This window comes from Dunckerocampus dactyliophorus, chromosome 13 (genome assembly GCF_027744805.1).
Source record: "Dunckerocampus dactyliophorus isolate RoL2022-P2 chromosome 13, RoL_Ddac_1.1, whole genome shotgun sequence".
Classification (NCBI taxonomy): domain Eukaryota; kingdom Metazoa; phylum Chordata; class Actinopteri; order Syngnathiformes; family Syngnathidae; genus Dunckerocampus; species Dunckerocampus dactyliophorus.
Window position 1 is genome coordinate 5391690 of NC_072831.1, and position 24951 is coordinate 5416640.

The 24951-nt window shown below is 41.2% G+C and overlaps 3 protein-coding genes across 4 annotated transcripts in view; 2 read left to right on the top strand and 1 right to left on the bottom strand.

Moving 5' to 3' along the window:
* enpep (glutamyl aminopeptidase) overlaps nt 1–7489 on the top strand; it is a 31625-nt gene extending 24136 nt beyond the window's left edge. Inside the window, exons 18-20 of the mRNA XM_054797708.1 lie at nt 2186–2326; nt 5618–5699; nt 7229–7489. Of these exons, the coding sequence (XP_054653683.1) occupies nt 2186–2326; nt 5618–5699; nt 7229–7375 (370 nt within the window). The 3' untranslated portion in view covers nt 7376–7489. The remainder of the gene's footprint in view (nt 1–2185; nt 2327–5617; nt 5700–7228) is intronic.
* A 1404-nt stretch (nt 7490–8893) lies between these two features.
* Nucleotides 8894–20847, bottom strand: rrh (retinal pigment epithelium-derived rhodopsin homolog). 2 transcript variants are annotated; one of them, XM_054797657.1, is made up of 7 exons: nt 20573–20847; nt 19077–19267; nt 17698–17797; nt 17369–17522; nt 15379–15445; nt 15102–15280; nt 8894–12881 (listed from the first exon to the last, which is right to left on the bottom strand). In XM_054797657.1, exons 1-7 carry the CDS (start codon nt 20682–20684, stop codon nt 12776–12778), a joined length of 909 nt encoding a protein of 302 aa, XP_054653632.1. In that variant the 5' UTR covers nt 20685–20847; the 3' UTR covers nt 8894–12775. The 2 variants fall into 2 exon arrangements, with proteins under 2 accessions (XP_054653632.1, XP_054653631.1); XM_054797656.1 differs by having other exon boundaries at nt 8898–12881; nt 15379–15547.
* Nucleotides 20848–23365: 2518 nt separating this feature from the next.
* On the top strand, nt 23366–24667 carry LOC129192663 (cytochrome c oxidase subunit 8A, mitochondrial). The gene is made up of 2 exons (XM_054796917.1): nt 23366–23540; nt 24362–24667. Exons 1-2 carry the CDS (start codon nt 23424–23426, stop codon nt 24455–24457), a joined length of 213 nt encoding a protein of 70 aa, XP_054652892.1. The 5' UTR covers nt 23366–23423; the 3' UTR covers nt 24458–24667.
* The last annotated feature ends 284 nt before the right edge of the window (nt 24668–24951 follow it).

Sequence of the window (24951 nt, forward strand, 5' to 3'; positions counted from 1 at the left end):
ACATCACACAGTGCAACTCTTTTGCTGCAAGGACTCGAAATGGTCGCGAGCTAACAAGCTAGCAATTAGCCTCAAATGTATTTCTTGTAATGTAAGGTAACATCTTGTCAATGTTTTGCGTCATTACTGCCGCCCAGTGACCAGAATACTACATATCACCTGTATTTCAAAATGTTTTGACTAATAATAGACCACATTCTACCACAAAACAGCCATAATTTATAAATGAATTAATTAATGAAAAACAAGGGAGCAATAATCGAACCGCGATATTGCAAGGTTCGCCACTTCGCACTTTGAATTTCACAGTTTTCAAAAATATATTAACAAATGAAGCTGTTTCATGGTTAAATACGACCTATTATTAGTAAAAAAATATACATATTAACCAAATGTTACACATTTCTTGCCTAAAACCCAGGCACACAAATGGCTAAATGAACAAAAATACAAATATGAGGCATTCAGGAGACTCATTCAAAGATGTTGTGATGATATGTAGTATTCTACACTGGTCACTAGGTGTCAGTAATGCTACTGTAATGTTCAGTGAGACACACAAGCACCAGACTTGATTGGTGGAACAACAGGCTTTTTTTTGCAGGTTTGAATTATCTCACAACAGTCAAAGATAATCCCTAATAAAAACCCCTAATAAAAACATGAGCTACTGGCTGTAACCCACGCTAAGCTAAAACTCAACCACCGATGTCACTTCCTGCCCACACATCCAGAACACACATGACCATGAGTCTTACTAATATCTTCTAAATGTTTTATTTTCTCTAAATATGTCGACTATATTGGGTAAAGAGAGTGTAAAGATGACTGTAGGGGTGTTATTTCATGTCTAGAGGACTCTAATAATATTAACCCTCCTATTTAAACAGGTTTTCTATGGTCTTCCCATGAAACTCCCGTAAATTCCGGTGTATCAGCCGCACCCACGACATTTTGAGAAAAAAAACAGATTTGTTCTTATATAAGCCGCACCGGTGTATAAGCCGCACATGTCCACGCCATAAAATGGCATATTGTGGTGCGCAAGAGTCCGTGCGGACCAGTCGGCTTGTTATTTGACAGGATCATCATCAGCTACGAAAAAATTCACAATGAGCTTGTCAACCCATTGGAAATTGCAGGAGGTCATTACAACAGTCTGACTCACTGTCTAAATCTTACAAACAACATTAAACTCATCACACAACAACTTAACACTCAAACGTTATAAGTTATACTCACAAATATTGAAAAATATATCAATTTGCCTTTAATATGAAAAAAACCCACAACATTTTAGTTTTCCCATAATGCATTTTGTTTGAGAAAACCATTTCATTGGAGGAGCATAGAATATGGCGCTGCAATGCTGCTTCTGTGCACCACAAGGAGCCAGAGGACCCGAAGGCCATATTAGAACATGTTTGTATATTTGTATATACACCTTTTGAGTGTTAAGTTGTTGTGTGATGAATTTAGTATTTGTAGTGAAGTGTTCTTTGAAAGATGACACCATGAGTCAGACTGTGATGTTGTTGTACTGGTATATACAGGTATACACTGACCTCCTATGGTTTCCAATCGGTTGACAAGCTTGTTGTGAGTGCACTGATAGCTCATGATCGGCTCCTGCCAAAGTAAGAGCTATCGCGAGTAACACAGTGTTTCAACAATTAAGTAGTAGTTGTGAAGTAAAGAAGATTTCACAAGATTAGAATTTATCCATAAATTACCTGCACTGCTGTATAAGCCGCAGGGTTCAAAGTTTAAGAAAAACATAGTGGCTTATACAGAGGAATTTACGGTATTCCATTTATAAATAAGGAATCCTACTTCGCAGAAAGTCACTTATCATGGTTGTGTATGGAATTAATAAACTGCAATAAAAGAGAGATTACTGTATTCACTTATTATATCATAGTTAATTATCATTATTATTTTTTCATCACTTACTTACTGTTAAAACAGGAGAAATCTAGAGACACATTTAATTTAATCTGATTGAATATATGAATGTCAGTATGTTTATGTTATTATATACTGTCGCCCTAAAATCAAAGTTAGATCCAGTAAAGCTTTCACTTTAACAGAAAAACAGGTTAGTAGCTTGTTATACGCAAGTAGCTCTTGGGGAAATGAACACTGAAAATGTAAAGTACTATATAACTGTTCTTTTGACAAACAGGCTCCTTGAGGCCTCTAAAGATGAAAGTGTGGTGAGAAGCCAGGATCTGTTTACCCTCGTCAGATACGTGTCCTACAACTCTTTGGGTCAGACCATGGCCTGGGACTGGACCACTCTCAACTGGGACTACCTGGTTAACAGGTCATTGCTACACAGCTGACACGTATCTAGGCCTGTCACGATAACACATTTTGCTTGTCGGTAATTGTCCTACAAGTTATTGTCGATAATCGATATTATTGACATTTTTTGAGACCATTTTTGCATTATTTATATGGCATAATATGCCATGCTAGTACATCATATCAAAAGCAATCAACTTCACTCTCAAGAGTATTTAACAGTGTAATTGGAATGTCAAGAGCTTTTAAATAAAATAAATTAAACAAACTGCATCATGAATGTAAAAAAGCAAAACAAAACAAAAAAAATGTAACAGAAATTGCACTTAAGCAAAAGTCACAATAATAAACAAAAACAATAAAAAAATAGACCATGTCTCTGTTAGGAAAAAACTCTCACGCCAATTAAAAGCACACGCAACAATAAATACAATATCAATAAAATGGAGACTCTGTAAACAAAATTGCACTTGAATAAATAATGAGCATTGGGTATTGTTCCTTAACAGGAAGGCTTAACATAGCGAACAACAACACTTAGCGAACAACACTTTGACACATTTTGCACTGTTTTGTTTATATTTACTTTGCCGACCAAATGCCTCAGTAAGCGTTGCCTGTCGGGACGAAGGCTCCGCTGCAGGCAACAATTTTTTTCCCAGTTGGGAAAACTGTCGGTGTCGGTCGTCGGTGTTCATGCGCTCACCTTGTTCATACTAAAACCGAAATATTCCCACACTGGGGCTGTGGCATTCGCCGTAGAAACCACTGCTTCTGTGCCTTCATTCATGTTAGCATATGCTGGCTCACGAGGGTAACCTGCTGCTAGCACGCTGTATCCACTCACTAGTAGCCCCGCCTCTACAAAGACACTGAATGTGATGAGGGTTCACGCTCTCCGTTCATTCCGCTATAGAACCAATGTGCACAGACAGATGCAGAGTGAACCGGCTTGTCATCCAGCCTGTGTGGTTTAGAGAGACAAGGAAATAAAACACGCACGCATGCACATGTCAATTTATCGAGGCTGGCATAACTATCAACTTCCTTTTTGTTTTTATAGTTTGACTAATCAATTTATCAATGATTGTGACAGGCCTACATGTATAATAGAACATTTATTGTACTTTACTGCTTATGATAGTATGATGACGCGTCTCACAATGTTTATTCGAATAAAAACCTTCAGGGAATACAGAAATTAAACAACTTGGTGAGGACTGTATACTGATCTTAAGAGACATTCAGCAGTGAATGAAGACAATAAAGGTTAAGGATAACATATCTGAAAATTATCAATGTTATAATTAGGGATGTCCAATATTGGCATTTTTGCCGATATGCTGATATATTGCCCAACTCTCAATTTCCGATACCGATATCAGCCGATACCGATATGTGTAACAACAGATACCTGTTGTGAAGCTAATGGATACAGCATCAGTAATTAGCTTCTCAGTGTGGCTGTAAACAACACTGTGCAACTACAAATTGCATGTAATTCCAGGCCAAAATTAACATATTTTGCACCGTCAGATTTGAATGAAATTTCATCTGCATATAGATTTTAAAGTGAATTTATATCTTCCATACCTTTTATCTTGTCCTGAAGCTCCGACCCGTGAGTTTGAAAGGCTTAAAGTTGGACTTCACGTTCAAAGTCGTTGTATGAGTCGATGTGGCCCAACACTACAAAAAACGCTTGAGAGGCGGTTTGATGAGGTCATCATATGCAGCCCATAGGCCCATATACAGCATTAGGTAAAATCCTGATACCGATATTGACTGATATTACATTTTTATGCCAATATCAGGCATATCAATATTATCGGACATCCCTAGTTATAATGCTGAAAGAGTCCTTCCAGAGAATGAAGTATGGATTGTAATGATTGCGCATGACATAGTAATCACAAGGTATACTACTTCTAGGTATGCCATAATCACAGTTCCCTCAGCTTTAAGGTCACATTTCGCGTCACCCTGGGTAACAGTAATGGAATAAGACGCAAAACACACAACGTTGTAACTTTTGTGTTCACAGCTTTAAAAGTAAACATAAAAAACTGCACACGGCTGGCAGGTAATTGCCCAAAACATTTCTTTGTCTTGACATTCTCGCTGCTCCCTACTTGAAGCAATGAAGCAATAAAGACACGTGAGAAACACTACACGGCAACAATGCTACACCGATAACAACAGGTCATGTGAATGGCGTGCTGTGAATGCTTAATGGATAACCATCTTACAACATGAGACTCCGTTGAACAGTAACAATGTGCATTACTACTGCAATGTGATATTGTCTCAGCAATAAAGATTAAATCATTCAAGATAAAATTAAGGGACTATCCTGTACATAAATGCTGTCAAGGAAATCTGTGTTGACACAAAACAGCCTTATAAAAATGTTCCATAAAAAGCTATAAATGTGTGTTTTCATTTTAAATAAAGGCTTTTACAGCTACTGTGTCCAAAGTGTGGCTCAGAGGCCATTTGTGATTTAGACCGCGTAACATTCTGAAAATACAATTACAATGGGAAAAAAAACAAAGAAGAAAAGCACAATTTAACAAGAAATAGTTGAACAGTTAATGCTAATAACAAAAGGTGTCGCAAGATCTTGTGAGATTAAAACGTGACAAGATTTCTCGTTCAGAAAAAAAAATGTTTCGTGGGCCGATGCCTGAAATGATAATAAATGTATTGATTAATCACACAATAAATGAAAATGATCTCAATAATTTTGCCAGCCCCTATACATTGCCATGTGCATGTGTGTCTGTTTTCCTCGTCTCTGGCCTCCAAACAGGCAGGAGGAGGGTTCCCTCTGTGCATTGGTTTCAGCACCTTGGTGAGTTTGTTCCATAGAACCACGTCGTGAACGGATGAGGGTGGGTGGAGGCGGGGCCGATAGCATACACACATACACAGTGCAGAAGAGTGTAGCCTCGTGAGGAGCAATGCGAGGTAACGTAGTAGAAAATACACGAGCAGATTGCAATATATTATTAACACATAACATATTATAATATGTTATTAATTTTTTCATTGTGCTTTTTTTAAAAGCAAAGTTAAAATCTTGTTCTCGTAGACCCAATCTCATGTGTGTCTCGTGACACCCCTGCTAATAACACAAAGCTGACATGCAGGCATTGTTTTAAACGATCTTTTTTTATTTTTCACATTACGGGGACACATTGACCTTCCGAGAACATTCTTGTTATCAAACAAGCACTGATGCCACATGATTGTGATGCTTTTGATCTTCATTTATGGTGATTATTGATGAATGTGTTTCCTTGTGCAGATATACTATCAACGATAGAAACCTTGGACGCCTTCTGAATCGACTCTCAACCAGCTACAACACAGAGCTGCAGCTGTGGAAGGTGAGGACTACAACTTTGTACAGGGTGTCTCTAAAATGCACAAATGCATATATTATACAACACACACACTCAGCTACCGTAAATTCCGGACTATTGAGCACACATGAATATAAGCTGCACCCACCAAATTTAAAGACAAAAAAATGTACGTACAGTATATACGTAGGCGGCACTTGGTGTCCACGTTGTAACATAGGATATTTACACGGGAAGACACACTGTAATCCTACCCACATTGCTCGTGAGATGCTTTTTTTCATCGGAGTTCCACAGCTGCCACAGTCCAAGCAGAAGCTGAAGTAATTCTACACTTGATCAAACTTACTTAAGATTTGTCAGCTTAAAACACAGTCACCGCATAAGACTTCACAATGTGATGTTAGCGTCCACTTTACTGATCCAATTCACTACTTCCCAAATCTGAACTGTGAGCATCATGGGAACTGTAGTTCTTTTAGCCATGAACTAGCCGGGTTCAAAGCGTGTGAAAAAAGTTTACTGTATAGTCTGGAGTTGATGGCATATATCAATGACAGTGATGTGCGGTGAGTTTCATGGCTGGGGACGCACTGACTTGGAGTTGTTTCATGTCGAAACAGAGAATTCACTTTGGTAAAAAAATTCATTCAAGGTCATTAATTCCATCAAATTCATTCATTTAGCAGAGAATGATATTATCTTTAATGCATTTCAATGCAAATCAAAACCCAGCTAGCTTTTCCTCTCTATGGAAGGATGGCAGTGACAAGCACCTTATAGCTCATGCACACCCCCACCCCTTCAGGATGAAGCGAGTACTGCTAGTACCTCCGTTTAGGATATTTCGATGTGTTTCTATGTATTTTATTGTCCGATTACCAAGAATAATGATGCCACATTTACATTAGAGACAAGGCTGTAGAAAGTCGTGGTGTATAATAAATGTCTCCGCCACTTTAAAGGATTGGCGACATGCTGACAAAAACAAACGCTAGGCAGGGCTTGCGCGCTAAACTGAGAAGAAACGCTTGCGGCAGCCTCATCTTTGGTTTCTGCCCTGTATTTGAACAGGAAATGTGCAAATTCAATGATTTTTACTGAATAAAACGTTAAAAACGATGGGAATCATACAGAAAATGTATATTATAGTTCACATAGATATCACATTTATATTACAGTATATTACATTTATAATACAGTTCAATGGACAAAAATGTATATTTATTTTATGTTATTTGTTTTTTTCTCCATCTTGACCTTTCTCCTATGACTGCACGTCACTGATCCTGGACCATATTTGCCATATTTTAGCCAACCCATGAATCTTTGACTTGTACTCATGCATTGTTGACAGATGATAGCGTAACGCTCCTACTCTACAGTACATACTTTGTCTGTCACAGATCAATGGCATTTGTTGTTGACACAGTAAAACATCTTTGTCACTTATTGTATTTTCTTACATGGCCATTGGCAGGGTTAAGAAGGGGATGGTGGCTTGATGCGGCATTACAGAAGTTAGAAGTTATTGCTGTGTGCTGATCTTGCAGATGGAGCATTTCTTCAGTCTGAATCCCGATGCCGGTGCTGGGGAGATGGCGAGGCAGCAGGCACTGGAGACTGTACAAAATAACATTCAATGGATTCGGAGGAATGAGGACGAGATCAGAGTGTGGCTGGAGAGCAATGCCGCCTAACTTGATAACATGTACTTCAGGGATGTGAAACAACTACACTTTCATTTGACTCAGAACTGCGTCGATGAGCCATTCCAGCCGCCCTCCTCTCACTCCATCCATCCACCGCACCTTGGCCAGCCCTGCATTTTTGCTCTGTGCTGTGCTGTGATGTCAACTCAGTGAGCAAACACAACTCTTGTCGACTATTTAGCTTCCTTCTTTGCAAGAGAACAATGGCAGTTGAGGGCAGCTGGAACAAATCAGCCACTTTTATTGAAAATGTTGATCTGAAATCAACATGATGTTGCTATCTTGATATTTTTTTCACAAAAGGAACAAAAACCATCTTTGATTTTACTGTTTTTTGGTTAAATATCCACATTGACCAAAAAAACATCCATATTGACTGGTTTGCTCTTGCCTTAGCACACTCTAATTATGGTAAACTCCTTTCCTTTTACTGATTCGAGTCTTTATGAGTCATCACTGAAATGAATCAGGTGGCACTCGAGTCATTCATCACAGAGCGTATGCACAGAAACTCGCACATCATGCACGTTAAAAACTGTCCCCCCTTCCATGAAAAACACCCACCAAAGTTAACAACACTGCACACTTTGGAGGTAAAATCATTGACTCTATATCATTGTGTGAACATTTTAAGATAAGTCCACTTGGTCTACAAAAAACGATTCCTTTTTTGACAGTCGATCTGTCGTTTTCCCTGTTTAATTACATTATTATTTTTCAACCTCTTGACAAATTAAAATTGAAATGCAGTAGCGTAACATTACAGTAACATTTAACAGTGCAGTATTATAATCAAATAACTGTAACATTCAGGAAAACAAGCTCAAGCAGTCGTTTACTTTTCAATGATTTGTCCATGATTCACATCAACAGCTTACGTGGTTGTTCAGTTGTTAATGAGTCGTTCATGACTCACATCTACACTTGAATCAATGAAACATGACTCTTTGTTGATTACCAATGAGTCTTCTGGAGTATCTATGATTCAACTCGGCCAGGAGAGGGAAAGGCACGTTGATTTGAGGCAAGTAACAGATCTGTTGCTTGTTCCACAGAGCTAATAGATTTATGGGTCACTCTCCTGAAAGGGGTACCAAAAGTGTAACATAGCCAGCAAAAAATAAAGTTGCTATTTTCTAACCAATTTGCACATTAAAATGAAGTATCACCTGTTCTGTTTCAGTTTATGAAGAAAAACTTACAAGAAAATATCACATTTTTGCACATTTCAAGTCAGCGGGGCACTGTTTACCGAAATCTCAATTGTAACAAGTTGATGTACTTTTTTTTTGATAAATGCTCGAATTGCACTTTGTATGAGTAAATGAATGAGTTTAAAGTCAAAGGTTTTGAAATTACATGTGCTTCAATGTCATTAACAATTGCGTCACCGTTTCTTTAGTTTTACTGTGCATGCACATAAACAGTAATGGAAAAATGATATTGTGCACTCTGTTTATTACAATTTATGATGGTGAGGCTTTTCATGTGAAGTTTTTTTTCACAGCTTATCATTTTCGGTGTTGTTGGGCTGACCAGGACATGACGTATTCGCATAACACAGAGCTAGTGGATGGACACTGCTTCAAACTTTGTGCGAGCACACTTCACCTTCCGCGGTTGATGATATGTGGTATTTGGTCAAGTAATCTTACTGTAATGTTCGATGAGACACACAAGCGCCAGACTTGATTGCCGGAACAACAGGTTTTTATTGCAGGGTTGAATGATCTCACAACAGACACTATAATCCCTAAGACAAACTACTGTTGCGGCCGTAAACTGAAATTTAACTGTGAGTTGCCAAAGTCACTTCCTGTCCGCCTGCCTGACCACAGGGGTACTATTTCATGTCTAGAGGGCTCTAATAATGTTAAAAACCGTATTGAGAAAGGTTGTACACGGGTTTTCTCTGCTCTAAATATGAAAATATTCCATTTATAAATCAGGAATCCTACTTGGTGGAAATTCACTTACCACGGTCGGGTCTGGAAACAATTACCGTAGTTTCCGGTGTCTAAACTGCACCCACTAAATTTAGAGAGAAAAACAGATTTGTACATATATAAGCCACACCAGACTATAAACTGGATACTGGAAATGGCATATTGTGCATATCCATGAGGATCAGGTAGCTCTCAATTTGACAGGGGCCAATCATGAGCTATAAAAAACTCACAACAAGCTTATCAACTCATTGGAAATTGCAGGTCATCACTCGATGTAACAGTCTGACTCATGGTGTCATCTCACAAAGAACGCTAAAATTATCACACAGCAACTTAACACTCAAAAGGTCGCTAAGAAATGTACAATACAAGCACCATTATGAGTTTAAAATAAAAAAACAACACTTCTAACGGCTTCCCATCATGCATTTTGTCCCAGCAAAGTAATTTGTTGGACATGGTAGAGAGAGCCAGAGGTGCCTCCCTCCCTCCTCTGGCTCCCTCTGGTGGACAGACGCAGCTGATGAATCATTGCAGCGCCCCTGCATATCCATATATTGGATAGTCACATAAATGTCACCTAACAACCACTCCAATATGTTTCCTATACAGTCATCCTTTGCCACTTCGCTCTTCGAATTTCACGGCTTCACTCTATCAAACATATACTGTGTATGCAAGCAAACATACATCACACATACGGGCGAGTGTTGTCCAGCGTTTTGGCTGCGTTAGCTGCTGTTTGACTGATGAATACACCCTGAGCCTCGAAAACTCACCATCAAGTGTTTGTTCTTCAATTGCCGTATTAAATTAAAGCTTTTTAACATGCTACCCACGTGAGATATTTTGGTGTCGGCAGGTAAGTTCCACACGGCAGACAAGATTGTTTTCGTTTTGGCTCGCGTGAAGGAAAATGGGAGGAACACGCTACCCAAGACACTACACTGCATGCAGTGATTGCTACAGGCTGCAGCCTGCAATAGTGCTAGCCACAGGTTTTTGTGATCGGCGTTGAAAGGCATTTTTTGGCATATGCCAATTACATGATTTTTCACAGAAATCGGCCGATACTGTCAGTGGCCCATCGATTGGAGCGTCCCTAAAAACTGTGATAGAGTGGGGATTACTGTATGGAAACATTTAGGAGTGGTTGTTAGGTGACATTCATGGGACTATCCCAGGACATGGCTTCCCCAAAATGGCAGTGTGTCAGGTAAACACATTTGAAGGAGCTAGCTCATGTTCAAAAAATCTTATTTTTGCCATTAACTGTCATTGTAATCCCATTCCATTCCATTTTCCTCCGCTTATCCGGGTCCGGGTCGCGAGGGCAGCAGTCTTAGTAGGGAAGCCCAGACTTCCCGGTCTCCGACCACCTCCTCCAGGACACCAAGGCGTTCCCAGGCCAGCTGTGAGACATAATCCCTCCAGCGTGTCCTAGGCCTTCTCCCGGCTGGGCATGCCCGAAACACCTCACCAGGGAGGCATCCGGACTAGATGCCCGAGCCACCTCAGCTGGCTCCTCTCGATGTGAAGGAGCAGCGGCTCTACTCTGAGCTCCTCCCGGATAACCGAGCTCCTCACCCTGTCTCTTAGGGTGAGTCCTGCTACCCTACGAAGAAAACTCATTTCAGCCGCTTGTATCCACGATCTCGTTCTTTCGGTCACGACCCAAAGCTCGTGACCATCGGTGAGGGTGGGAACATAGATCGAACGGTAAATTGAGAGCTTTGCCTTCCGGCTCAGATCTTTCTTCACCACGACGGTCCGGTACAGCAACCGCATGACTGCAGACGCTGCGCCGATCCGCCTATCAACCTCACGCTCCAACCTTCCCTCACTCCTGAACAAGACCCCGAAATACTTAAACTCCTCCACCTGGGGCAGGACCTCATTCCCAACCCGGAGGGAGCAATTTTAATCCCATTTAACAATTGTAATGCTTTAATAGGCTGTCAAATATTACTGTTTTTACTATATTTCTTGAATTCATTTATATATAACAAGCAGTGGCGGAGCCAGATATTTTTCATTGGGGTGGCCAAGGTGAGACCATTACTCACATAGGGGTGGCAATAAATTAATAACTGAATTGTCTAGATGGCCAGTAGGGTGGCCAGAGTGTGACCAGAGCCACTGGCCACCATGTAGCTCCATCACTGCCTTTGCATGGTCTGTTTGGACCATCTTGGCGGCCAAACCATAACACGGAAGCGGATGCCGAACGACACTCCTGTTTTAACTCTCGACTCCTTGGTTTACATGGCCACTCGTGCTGCTACAGAGAGCTTCCATTATTAACTGATTTATGTGCTGAATGACGCTTCAGAATTTAATTCAACATAGTGAGAAAACGTGACCGGAACCGACAAAAGTAATCATGGAAAACTTAACTACCACTTGTTAATGCAAGACGAGGTCTTACTGCAGCTTGGTTGTGTGCTGCAGTGAAATGCGTCCAAGCGGAAACGGCAGTTAGGCCGAACTAATGCTCTGCACCACAGAGGCGCGTTTGTAAAAATTGTTCCCCAGCCGTGGGGGTGGCTGGAGAGTGACCAAGAATGGCCACCCCGTAGCTCCGCCGCTGATAACAAGCTACAATGATATCACTATCGGCTATTAGCCTCAAAACTTCTATGGAAAGCGCCATTTGTCACAATAACCAAAATGGAAATAAGACATAATAATAATAATCATCATACATGGCCGCACGGTGGTCTAGTGGTTAACATGTTGGCCACACAGTCACAGTCTGGAGATCGGGAAGACCTGGGTTCGATTCTCCCCTGGGCATTTCTGTGTGGAGTTTGCATGTTCTACCCGTGCGTGGGTTTTCTCCAGGTCAATCAAAGGCCAATAGGTTAATTGGTGACTCTAAATTGTCCATATGTATGAATGTGAGTGTGAATGGTTGTTTGTCTATATGTGCCCTGTGATTGGCTGGAGACCAGTCCAGGGTGTACCCCGCCTGTCGCCCGAAGTTAGCTGGGATAGGCTCCAGCATACCCCCGCGACCCAAATGAGGAGAAGCGGTATAAAAAATGGATGGATGGAAATAAGACACTTCAGAAATGTTACTGTTTCAATGATTTGATGTTCTTTTGTTCAATTCAAAGTACATTTAAGCACAAATTGTTAAATTGAGTTATTTTTAAATAAGGAATACATTGACCATGAAAGCTCAATGTAATACATATGAATTAGTAGTATTTTAGAAAAAAAAAACATCAGCACCTCATCATTGTGCTCAAATGGCTAACCACAAAGAGTATTGGGTAGTTTTTGTATATCTGCTTTGCATTGGTGTAAAATGACACAACAAACCGCTTGACCGTGTTGAAGTAAGTGAAGACGTGAATACATAAACGGGCATACAGTATATATAAAACTAAAGATTTAGAGTAATGATGAGATAGATGATACTGAGGTCGTCATCTCACTGGGTCAAAGGTTGTTGAGAAGTTGTCATGGGAACCTGAGTATTGATGGTGATTTGCTGTCGGGTTTGACACCGGATCATCCCGATAATGGCTCTTCGGAATCTGCAAGAAAAAGCGCCATTTAATCTCTTTGCGTTAGCTTTTGCTTTAACAACAACTCAATGACGTGCGGTCATTGGGGAGGCAAGTGAGATGGAAAAGTAAATAGATATTATCAGTTTCTCAAAAGTATTTCAAATGGGGGTGGGGCGTGATAACATTTCTGTCCATTGGGGGGGCATGACAGAGAATGGTTGAGAAGCACTGGGCTAATTGGAGACTCTGAAATGTCTTCAGGTGAGAATATGGGTGTAAATCATTGTTTGTATGTGCCCTGCGATAGGCTCCAACTCACCTGTGACCCCCGTGAGGACAAGCAGCATAGAAAATGGATGGGTAGATGTTTTGATGCTAGAATGGGTTGAGAAATGTGGGAAAATGCCCTTCATTTCAATGGGAAATTATGGGCCAAAAAATGTGGCATTCCAGGAAAATTGAAGATTTCTGAAGATTTCTGAATGTGAATAATTCTGAATATTTAGAATGACCTGAATGTTTTGACGTTAAAATGGTTGAGAAATGTGCAAATACCGTAAATTTCGGTGTATGAGCTGCTACTTTTTTGTTAAACTTTGAACCCTGCGGCTTATACGGCGGTGTGGCTAATTTAGGGCTAAATTCTAATCTTGTGACACCTCCTTTACTTCAAAACTGTTACTAATTGTTTAAATACTGTGCCACTCGCTAGTCAGTGAGGAACCACTAGCTCTTTCTTTAGCAGGAGCCAATCACGAGAGATCAGTGCACTCACAAGGAGCTTGTCAACCTATTGAAAAATCGCAGGACGTTATATAGAACAGTATAACAACATAACAGTCTTACTCACTGTGTTGTCCTACTAAGAATGCTTGACTAACAACATTAAATTCATCACATAGCAACTTAACACTCCACACTCAGAAACATCAAAACATGTACCAATATGACTTTGAAATTTAAAAAAAAACAACTCTTTTAAAGTTTTCCCATAATGCATTGCATCCGAGCAACGCATTCATTGGGGTGGTGCAATGATGTCAGCCTCCCTCTAGTCTCTGACCTGCGGGCTCCTCTGGCTCCCTCTGGTGGACAGAGGCAGCATTTCAGCGCCATCCGTACATTTATCATCTGTGTGAAGTTGCTGATTCATGCAAACATCAAGTGATGGCAAACAGGGAACTAATCTTCCAGCCTTGTTCACTGTAGTTTTCTCAAAAGCATCACGTTCAGTACTGTGAGCAAAGCTTTCCAACTGACTTTGTATCACCAGCCAAATTAGAAGCAAGCAGACGAAAAATAAATAAATAAATAAACCACAGGCAGTGACCGACGCAACACGAGATGTTTACAGTTCTTGTCAAATGCACAGCGCACGTTGCGAAACAACTTGAGATACAAACCGAAATAGAGGCGAGCTGAGGAAAACCTAAAAAAAAAACCCAGACGGAGTGGAGGCAGTGACCAACGCGACACGAGCCGTTTTCAACTCTGTCTTGCCAACTGCACCGCGTACGTGACTAAGGCATGGCTCCTCTCTAGCTGCAGCCTGCAGCAAGTCTGTCTCGGGAGAGGCGGTCGCTGTGTGAGACTGGCCAATCACAGAACATGAAGAGTGAATACATTAGTAGTTACCCAATGAGGATTTTCCTTCAACACGAGTACGGATAATGCGAGCTGTACTTGTTTCATGCTCATACTCGGCAAAAACGCATTATCCGTAAAGGCAGCTCAGCCCTATTTAAAATATTGCTCTTTCTTCATTTTAAACTTGTATTGGTACATGTTTGTATATTTCCGAGGTATACCTTTTGAGTGTTAAGTTGCTATGTGATGTTTTTAATGTTGTTTGTAAGATGACACCATGAGTCAGTAAGTAACGACTGAGTAACGACCACCTGCTATTTCCAATGGGTTGACAAGCTCGTCGTGAGTTTTTTCATAGCTCCTGATTGGCTCCTGTCAAGTAAAGACAGCCTCTTTCTCATGGACTCATGCGTGCCACGATATACCAGTTTTGATGTGGACACGTGCGGCTTATATGTACAAATCTGTTTTTTCCTCTCAATTTAGTGGGTGCGGCTTATACATGGGAATTTATTGTAATGAGAAGTCTTCCTCCCGTTGGGACGGTTTGAATCAGTGGAGAAATGTCGAAGTAGTTAAGTGTCAAAAATGGATGAATGCTCTACAGTATTCACACAACAAAAAAAAGCTAAAAATTATACTCAAACTGCAGACACTGACTTTTTGTTGGCTATGACGTAAATGCAGGGGTTGTAAAAGGTGGAGGACTTGGCAAAGAGAGGGGCGATGATGGCCATGGGTGCAGGAATTGACCTCGGGTCCCCAAAAGATGCCCAGAGACACACCATAGAGTATGGAGACCAAGCCACAAGGAACATCACGATCATCACGATAGACATCTGTCAGCCAAAAACAAACAAAAAAACCTTTTACCAATAAACAGTCAAAAAGCCATGTGTCTATTATGTGCAAAATGCAACAGGGAGCCACTTTTCACCTTTGTTACATCCATCTGATCCGACCAGTCAATGTTAATGTTATGGAGGGAGTTGCTCGCTTTGCATCTGTTCACCGTGACGGACACATTGTAGTAGCAGTAAAACATGACAGACAAAGGGATGGCAAAGTTAATAGCAATCACTGCCATGGTGTACGAAATGAAGGATCTGCAAAGGAAAAACAGAACATGTGAGTGCCTGTAATGTTTAACACCAGCAAACACATAACAATAAAATAATTATTATACCATTAAACGATGTTCTGTTTCAATACAATACTGTCCATCCATCCATTTCCTAATGTGAATTCTGTTAAAGGGCATGGGGACTGACTTTGGGCAAAAGGCTAACTACACCCTGGACTGGTTGCCTATCATTCAGACATATACAGTACAGTAAGTAAAAAAACAGTAAATGTAAAAAAAAACAGCAAACATGGAAAAATCAGTCATTTTACAAGAATAAAGTCAAAATATTAAAATATCCAAAGTGTATATATATATATATATATATATATATATATATATATATATATATACAACGTGCAAAAGTCAATAATGAAAAACTACATGACTGCAATGTCTGGCAATGTCGAATGTGTGAGCCTAATTGGGATGGGAGGGACAAAAATGAGTAGGAAGGTCTTCGTGTTGATGTTGGAACAGTTGGAATCTGTTGAGAAATGTGGAAGTAGTTGCTGAATGCCTTTGATCTAATTAGATCAATGCCTTTGATTAATTACTAATTAGATCAAAGGCATTCAGCAGTCTGGAAAAAAAGGAATGTTTGGAAAATTAGGAATTGCTGTGATGTTGATAATAGCATAAATGTACTGAGTTATTGAATGGTTTGATGTTTGAACGGTTGGAATCTGTTGATAAATGTGAAAGTACTTGCTGAATGCCTTTGATATAATTAGATCAAAGGCATTCAGCATTTCGGAAAAATGGGCATGTCAGGAGAAGTGGGAATTTTTGTGCTGTGGATAATAGCACAAATGTCCTGACTTGACTTGAATGAGGTGAATGGGTTGAGAAATGTAGAAGTAGTACAATTCCTTAAGAGTTAATTAGTTTTTTGGAAAAGTGGGAAAAAATTGTAATTTTTTTAAATGTTAAAAATAGGTAGCCTTAATGTATGGACTGTGCTGAACAATTTGATGTTGGAATTGTTAGAATTGTGAAATAAATCGAAGTAGTTAGAGTAATTAAGATTAAAGGAAATTACAGTAATTAAGATCAAAGGAAAAGTGGGAATGTTGGGAAAAGTTTGAATTTTTGGAATGTGGAAATTGTTAGTTTGAAGCCCTGGATGTGTGGAAAGTTTTCATGGTGGAATGCTTTGAATTGGTTGAGAAATGTGTGAATGGTGGAAATTGTGAAATATGGCCCATTCATTTTCAATGGGGGAAAAATGTGGAATTTTTTTATTTTTGGAAAATCTGGGACTTTTTTGGAAAAATCTGAATAGATAGCACACTATTCCTGAATGAGATGAACGATGGCATACTTGAATGGTTTGAATCCCGTTAAAAGCATTCACACAATAACGTCATTTTAGTAGCATAAAGTTTAAATAATTTAAAGAATTTTACCTTTGTTGCAGACGTGATTGTTGACAAAGACACACTATGGCAGCGAGATCAAAATACAAAGTGGTGTCAGTGTTGATCTCGCTGCCACATCGTGTCTTCGGCAAGAATGAGGCCTTCACTGAAGCTAAAAGTTTATCCCTCTCATTCATCATTTATATGCATTTTGAATTGTTTTCTGCATGTGAAGCTATAATTGTAAAACTATAAAAATGTGTTTTTTGTTAACATTCTTGGCTTTCTGGAGCAGATTAATTGGATTCACTTTATTGCTTATGGAAAAAATTGATTCGAGTCGGACCTTCTCGAACGGATTCATGACACTAACCACGGTTCCACTGTATTCCCACACACTTTGTGGAGGCAATAATAGTTGAGGGATTTCTTTTCCAACTCACGCATCATTCTGCCGCCAGTTGATGGTGCATGTAGCTCCAGTAGGGTCTGGGGCGTACCCAGCCCAGCCCACCATAGGCATGGTGGACCAGAACAAAGCATTAAGCCATGCCGCCAGAGTAAGGAGATGGTATGATCGCACAGTCATTTTCTGCCCTGAAGAGACAAAGGACACACACTTTCACGTTAGAATATTTACAGTATTCCAGATCCAAGCAACCATAATGTCATTAGCTGTGGAGTTTCGCCAAAATCTCAATAAATAATCAATTATTAATCCCATCAACATAAGCGTCATCTTCTCAAATGACAAAACTAGATAAATGGATACCTATGTCGGGTCGGCATATGGTGAGATAGCGGTCTATGGCCACCACAGTCAGTAGCCCAATGCTAGCCATGCCGAAGAAGATGTTGAGAGCTGCATAAATCTGGAAATAAAAACACCAAAGTAGTACATTTGCAACAGTCCAATAATAATAATAATAATAATAATAATAATAATAATAATAATAATAATAATAATAATAATAATAATTAGGGCTGTCAAATGATTAAAAATGTGAATCAAATTAATCATAGTTTTTAAATTAATTAATCATGATTAATCACCATTTGCCACTATGTGTGAAATATGCCTATTTTGCTGTATTTTATGAACAGAAAAATAAATGACAGGAGACAATTATATATATTTGTATGTCTTAACAGATCCAAATGAACTGAAAATTGAAATCAAGCTAAAAGATACCACACTAGTCGAACACTAGTCTCGTCAACAGCAGCAGAATAACACTTTAATCCCGTTATTTCGAGCCATAAAGGGTTGCATTCAAAGACACCACGTAAAGTTGAATTCACATGTTTTGAGTGTAGATGTATTTTCTGGGACTTCCGGGCATACTTAAATGCAGTAAATTGTACTACCGCAGTAAGAGTTATGTTAGTGAGAGATGAGAATATCCACTGTGTGCTTTGCTTTGTCTTTCCGTTGATTTAGACCACACATGCACGCATAATAAAGACCTTGTTGTGTTTATGGGGGTGTCATAAGGTATTTTATTTTTGATGAAATGATGGCCAATTTGAAATTAACAAACCAAGAATCAAGTTTTTTGTACTTCTAAATGTAATTAAGGGGTTATTACTCACTTTTTGTGTCTCTCCTATGAGGTTATGCTTTTTTCCTGCAGCATTTTAAACATCATATACAAATGATATGCAAATTAGACAATGGCATCAACTAGCGACTTTTAGGACAGCGAAGAGGCATCCTGACCAGATGCCCAAGCCATCTCATCTGGCTTCTCTCAATGCGGAGGAGCAGCAATTCTACTCCGAGTTTCTCCCAGATGACAGTGCTTCTCACCTTATCTGTAAGGGAGAGCCCAGCCACCCTCGGAGAAAACTCATTTCGGCCGATGGTACCTGCGATCTTGTCCTTTCAGCCACTACCCAAAACTCATGACCATAGATGAGGGTAGGAACGTAGATCGACCGGTAAATTGAGAGGTTTGCCTTTCGGCTCAGCTCCTTTGTCACCACAACGGACCGATGCAGAGTCCGCATTACTGCAGACGCCGCACCAATCCGCCTGTCGATCTCACGCGTGGGAGGAAGCAGAGAGTTTTACCAGTGTTACCCCGCTAGTTGGAAGGATAGATGACGAAAAGCCACAAGACCTCCTGAAAGAGTGCATATGTTACTTACCTGGCAACCAGTGTACCCAAATTTCCAGCTTCCATGGATGTCAGAGGCTGCTGACATGGGATAACCGATACCAGCCACTCCAATGTCAGTAAAAGCCAGGTTGATTATGATAAAGTTGGTCGCAGTGCGAAGCTCCTTAAACTTTACGAACATTAGAAGAACGACAATGTTGCTCAGTAGACTGATGACGCCTGAAGAGAGCCAAGGTAAAAAGATCAATTAGGGAATTCAAACATTCCATTACATTACATTCCAACATTTAAAATTCTGCCATTTTTAGTCAGCTCATTCAGGGCACAAAGGCTATCTATCAGGACATTTCTAAAAATCTCCGCATTTTCCCAAATTCAATATTTTCTGTGATATTTTTGCTATTAGAATTGAATAGATAATGTCAATGTCGCCCCCTGTTGATGGAAATTACTTTTACATTTAACATCCATCCATCCATTTTCTATACCGCTTCTCCTCATTAGGGTCCAGCCCACGTTGGAGCCTATCCCATCTGTTTTCGGGCGACAGGCGGGGTACAAGCCATTTCTAGTATTTCTAGTATTTTTCAGAATGCCCAGACTTCCTCAGTTACTCTGTCCAGCTCGAGGCGTTCCCACGCCAGTTGAGAGACACAGTCTTTCCAACGTGTCCTGGGTCTTCCCTGAGGCCTCCTACTGGTTGGACGTGCCCTGAACACCTCCCCAGGGAGGCATCCGGGAGGCGTCCTGACCAGATGCCCAAGCCACCTCATCTGGCTCCTCTCAATGCGGAGGAGCAGCGGTTCTACTCCGAGTTTCTCCTGGATGACAGTACTTCTCACCTTATCTGTAAGGGAGAGCCCAGCCACCCTACGGAGAAAACTCATTTCGGCTGCTTGTTCCAATGATCTTGTCCTTTTGGTCACTACCCAAAGCTCATGACCATAGGTGAAGGTAGAAACGTAGATCGACGGGTAAATTGAGAGCTTTGCCTTTCGGTTCAGCTCCTTCTTCACCACAACGGACCGATGCAGCGTCACTGCAGACGCCGCACCAATTCGCTTGTCAATCTTGTGGTCCATCCTTCCCTCACTCGTGAACAAGACCACAAGGTACTTAAACTCATCCCCGACCCGGACATGGCACTCCCCCCTTTTCCGGGCGAGAGCCATGGACTCGGACTGGTTCCCATCCCGGCCGCTTTACACTCGATTGAGAACCGATTCGGTGCGAGTTGGAGGTCACGACTCGATGAAGCCAGCAGCACCACGTCATCTGCAAAAAGCAGAGACCCAATCCTGCAGCCACGGAACCCCTCAACGCCCTTGCTGCGCCTAGAAATTGTGTCCATAAAAGTCATGAACATAATCGGTGACAAAGGGCAGCCCTGGCGGAGCCCTGCTAGATGGACCTGATATATTCACAGTAAACAAAATGAGAGCTTTAGAGAATAGCGTGAAGAACAGTAAACACCTTAACTAAACAAAACAAGCAATTTTGCCAAGTGGTTGTGGTCTTTGTTACCTGCGGTAATAAGATATCCAGCCACAATGTTGTGCTCCATTTGGGAAAAGGCACTTTTTCCCCCGTAAGGTGCATCATCACTTGAAACATTGAGTCCAGTGTCAATCCCCATTTTATGAGCTAACAAGAGGAATATCACCCAAAACTAAAAACCGTGGCCAAAAAATATCTAAGTCCCGCACAGATTTAAAAAGGCTGTTAATTGCTCGAATTTGAAGGGTCCTTCTTGTTGTATTGCAATAGGAGAGGAGGTGCAGGGATGAGGTGAGAAGGATTACTACATACCACTGCTCCCGTGTTGCCAGGAAACAGGAGGTAGTCTGAATATGTAACATGTGCAGCAGGGTTATGCATGAGGCGATTACTGCTCACGTGGAATTTGCTGCAGTGGAGGCCCTAGCTAGCCAGTAGCTTCTTTTTAACTTTTCCAAACAAATATCAAACAAGTAATAAGTAGAACAAATAAGATATAAGTATTGTGAACACAGCAGAGTACATGTGCTGGAAGAGAAGGAATAGCGGTGTCCCAAACCATCAGTTTCCTCTGCTTCCCGAAATGTCATTTTCATCCAGTACATTGCAGGGGGTGCCCAAAATGCATCCCGGTACATATTTGCAACCTGCAGCTTGTTTTATTTCTTTTTTATTGCCTGCAGCACATTCTAAAATTACAATTAAAAGAAGAAAACTACAAAAAAAATATCGAAAATGAGGAGAATGGCAAAACCACAAGAAAAGTGAATACTAATGACACTAAAAACAACACACTTTGTCACCAATAACGCAAAGCTGAGATGCAGGCTGTAAAGAAGTATACATTTACCATAAATAAACTGATATTTGCATCAGTGCTAACCACATTTTGGATGTACAGTCGTTCCTCTCTATATCACGGTTCAAATATTGCTTCTGTTTTTTTTTTCAAAAAATAATTAATACATGATCACTGTTCCGTGGTTTACGGCCTATTATCATTTATAAAAATGCCTCCATCCATCCATCCACCCATTTTCTTTGGCTTATGCGGGTCCGGGTCGTGGTGGCAGCAGTCTCAGTAGGGAGGCCCAGACTTCCCGGTCCCCGGCCACCTCTTCCAGTTCCACCGGGAGGACACCAAGGCGTTCCCAGGTCAGTTGTGAGACCTAATCCCACCAGCATGTCGTAGGTCTGCCCCAAGGCCTTCTCCCAGCTGGGCATGCCCGGGACACCTCAACTGGCTCCCCTCGATGTGAAGGAGCAGCCCCTCCCGGATGACCGAGCTACTCACCCTATCTCTAAGGGTGAGTCCAGCCACCCTACGGAGGAACCTCATTTCAGCCGATTGTATCCGGTACAGCAACGGCATTACTGCAGATGCTGCACCGATCCGCCTGTCGACCTCACACTCCAACCTTCCCTCACTCGTGAACAAGACCCCGAGATGCTTGACCTCCTCCACCTGGGGCAGGACCTCATTCTCAACCTGGAGGGAGCAATCCACCCTTATCCGACTCAGAACCATGGCCTCGTATTTGGAGGTGCTGAGTCTCATCATGCAAACCACCCCAGTAAACGCTGAAGGTCACAGTCTGATGAGGCCATCAGGACCACATCGTCTGCAAAAAGCAGAGACGAGATCCTAAGGCCCCCGAACTGGACTCCCTCGACGCCTTGGCTGCGCCGAGAAATTCTGTCCATGAGAATTATGAACAGAATCGGAGACAAAGGGCAGCCTTGGCGGAGGCCAACGTTCACCAGAAACAGGCTGGACTCACTGCTGGCAGTGCCAACCAGGCTCCTGCTCCGGTTGTACAAGGACCAATCCCGTACTCCCGGAGCACCCCACACAGGACACTGCGAGGGACACGGTCGAATACCTTTCCAAGTCCACAAAGCACATGTAGACCGATTGGGCAAACTCCCATGACCTCCCAATACCCTTGCAAGGGTGTAGAGCTGGTCCAGTGTTTCGCGACCAGGTGGAAAACCACATTGCGCCTCCTGTAGCCGAGGTTCGACTAACGATCGCACCCTTCTCTCCAGCACTCTGCAATAAACTGTCCCAGGGAGGCTGAGGGGTGTGATCCCTGGGGCCCAGCCCGAAGAAGCCACACGGGATCTCCCCCTTAAGGGTCCGGTGCAATGTGTTTTGGGTGGCGGTCGAGGGCAGGCACCTGGGCGACCTGGTCTTTGGAGGCCAAATCTGGTTCTTTAAAAATGCATATTTATGCAAATTGCACGTACTCTTGGCACAAATTAAAGTATTTTCAAGCACAAAAATCACTAAATGAACTAACAAAATGAAGTAAAATCCAAAAATCCAGATAAAAATGCAGAAGAAACATTCTACTTGTGAATGTAGTGTTCCACATTGGCCACTAGGTCTCGCCACGACGTGAGCCGTGATCGCCAGGACAAACAGCTATTGCAGGTTTAACTTATATTAAATATGACGAAAAATAGAAAAGCCATTAAAACTTTGCAAATTCTGGGTGAAATTTTAAAAACAATCGCCATCAAAGGAAAATGTAATATCCTAATATATTTATATTTTCTTACACTTCTAATGTTGGTCCTTGTTGGAAAGTAATGACACTTGGATAATTACATTACTAATGATATATAAGTTATAAGATTAAGTTATAAGTTATATAAGATATCTAATGTGTGTTTTGTACTATTTTACTTCTTTTTAACGAAACAAAAAAAATCATCTTGCCGGAACCCATCCGCGGCTGCGCAGATACATTCTCCCACACAGTAGGCGGCGCTGTGACCGTAAATCAGGTTCGGTTTGGCAAATAAGGGAAGTGACCTCACAGCAGCAAACTACAGCGGACATACGACACCGTCTAATACACATCGGACAAATATGTCTGGGCTTTTGCGAACCATTGCAACCCGTGTTACTCCTACTTTACGGGGGTTCACAGTCAGTCAGAAGGCAAATGTCTATACTAAACCTGCCAAGGAAAATATAGGCGCTATGGTAAGTCAATTACAAACTGCACTGCCATGCTAGCATGCTAATGCTACCTGCTTGACTACGTTGTGGTTATGCACCGTCCTTGACTGTCGAGGTCACAACCTGGGCTTTTCTATAAAGAGTGAAAAAAGACCGGCTGAAATAATCAGTGGGTTTGGTTGGTGGGTTTATTTTATTGTATGACCGAGAGATTTTTTCATATCTCGACGACCGTCATATTTTGATTTTATCTTGACCTTTTAGCTAGCTAGCATAGTTGACGGTATTTCTTACCAGCACAGCATTTGAAGACATCGCCACTTTCATTTTCAGTTGCAATACTTAATCAGTACATATTTATGGACTATTAACGGCATTCGCTGAGGTTTTCAGTAGTGCTTGAGCATGTCGGATTTATGAGAAATGCATCTTTGACGAAAAACAGTGACGATCGAGCGATACGATACACTAAACAGTAGATTTCTTTTTCTTTATGCACACATTTAACTAGTTGTCGGTTGTCTTGTGAATACAAAAATACATCATAGTGAATTCTCTGGTTGTCTTGCATATACAGTATCATATTTCATAGTAATATTCTGGAAGATTTATGTTTGACCCATTGTTTAGCGTTCATTGCCATGCAGTGTATTCCCGTTCACCACAGCCCCCCTAATATAATGGTGGGGCGAAACACTGCAGGATATTTTTGATATGCCTATGCTGTGGGAGAACAGAACACCATACCCTTTGTGGTCACCTTTAATGAACATCTGCAATGTGATTTAGGGACTTTGATGAGAGTATCATGCAAATTTGACATCTAATGACTCTTTGTTGTCCAGGAAACTGCCATTGGTCTGGGTATGTTCTGCCTTGCCATCCTGGGACCATCTGGATGGATCCTGGCCCACCTGGAGGACTACAAGAAGAGAGAGTAGATTGGACTTTTTAATAGTTGACCTGGCCTGTCGTTCCCCGTCTTCTGTGTCCTGATGGAGCCCTCACCACCTCCACCGCCGATGAATATGGGGCCAGCTGTCAACCTTCCACATCTTAGGGACAAACGTTTTTCCTGAACAATAACCATTGTGCATACTTGACTGTGCATATATTGAGTGTACAAGATTAAATTTTAAAGCTAAAAAAAACTGTGCTTGACTGAATAATTCCACTCTCACGTTCAAGGTACCTGATGATACTTTTATGAGCAAATCAACTGGTGACTCATCATAAACACTTGCTGGCAAGGCTTTCCTATGTCATCGAGTGTATGCTTTAACTGCAACATAGCGTATAAATGCAATATTTGAACATTGAACTAAACAGTCATCCATTATATTCATATCCAGGTTATGGTGGCAGCAGTTTTTCTCCGAAGGGTCAGCCTGGACACCCTGCAGAGGAAAATCATATCCACTGCTTGTGTATCCAT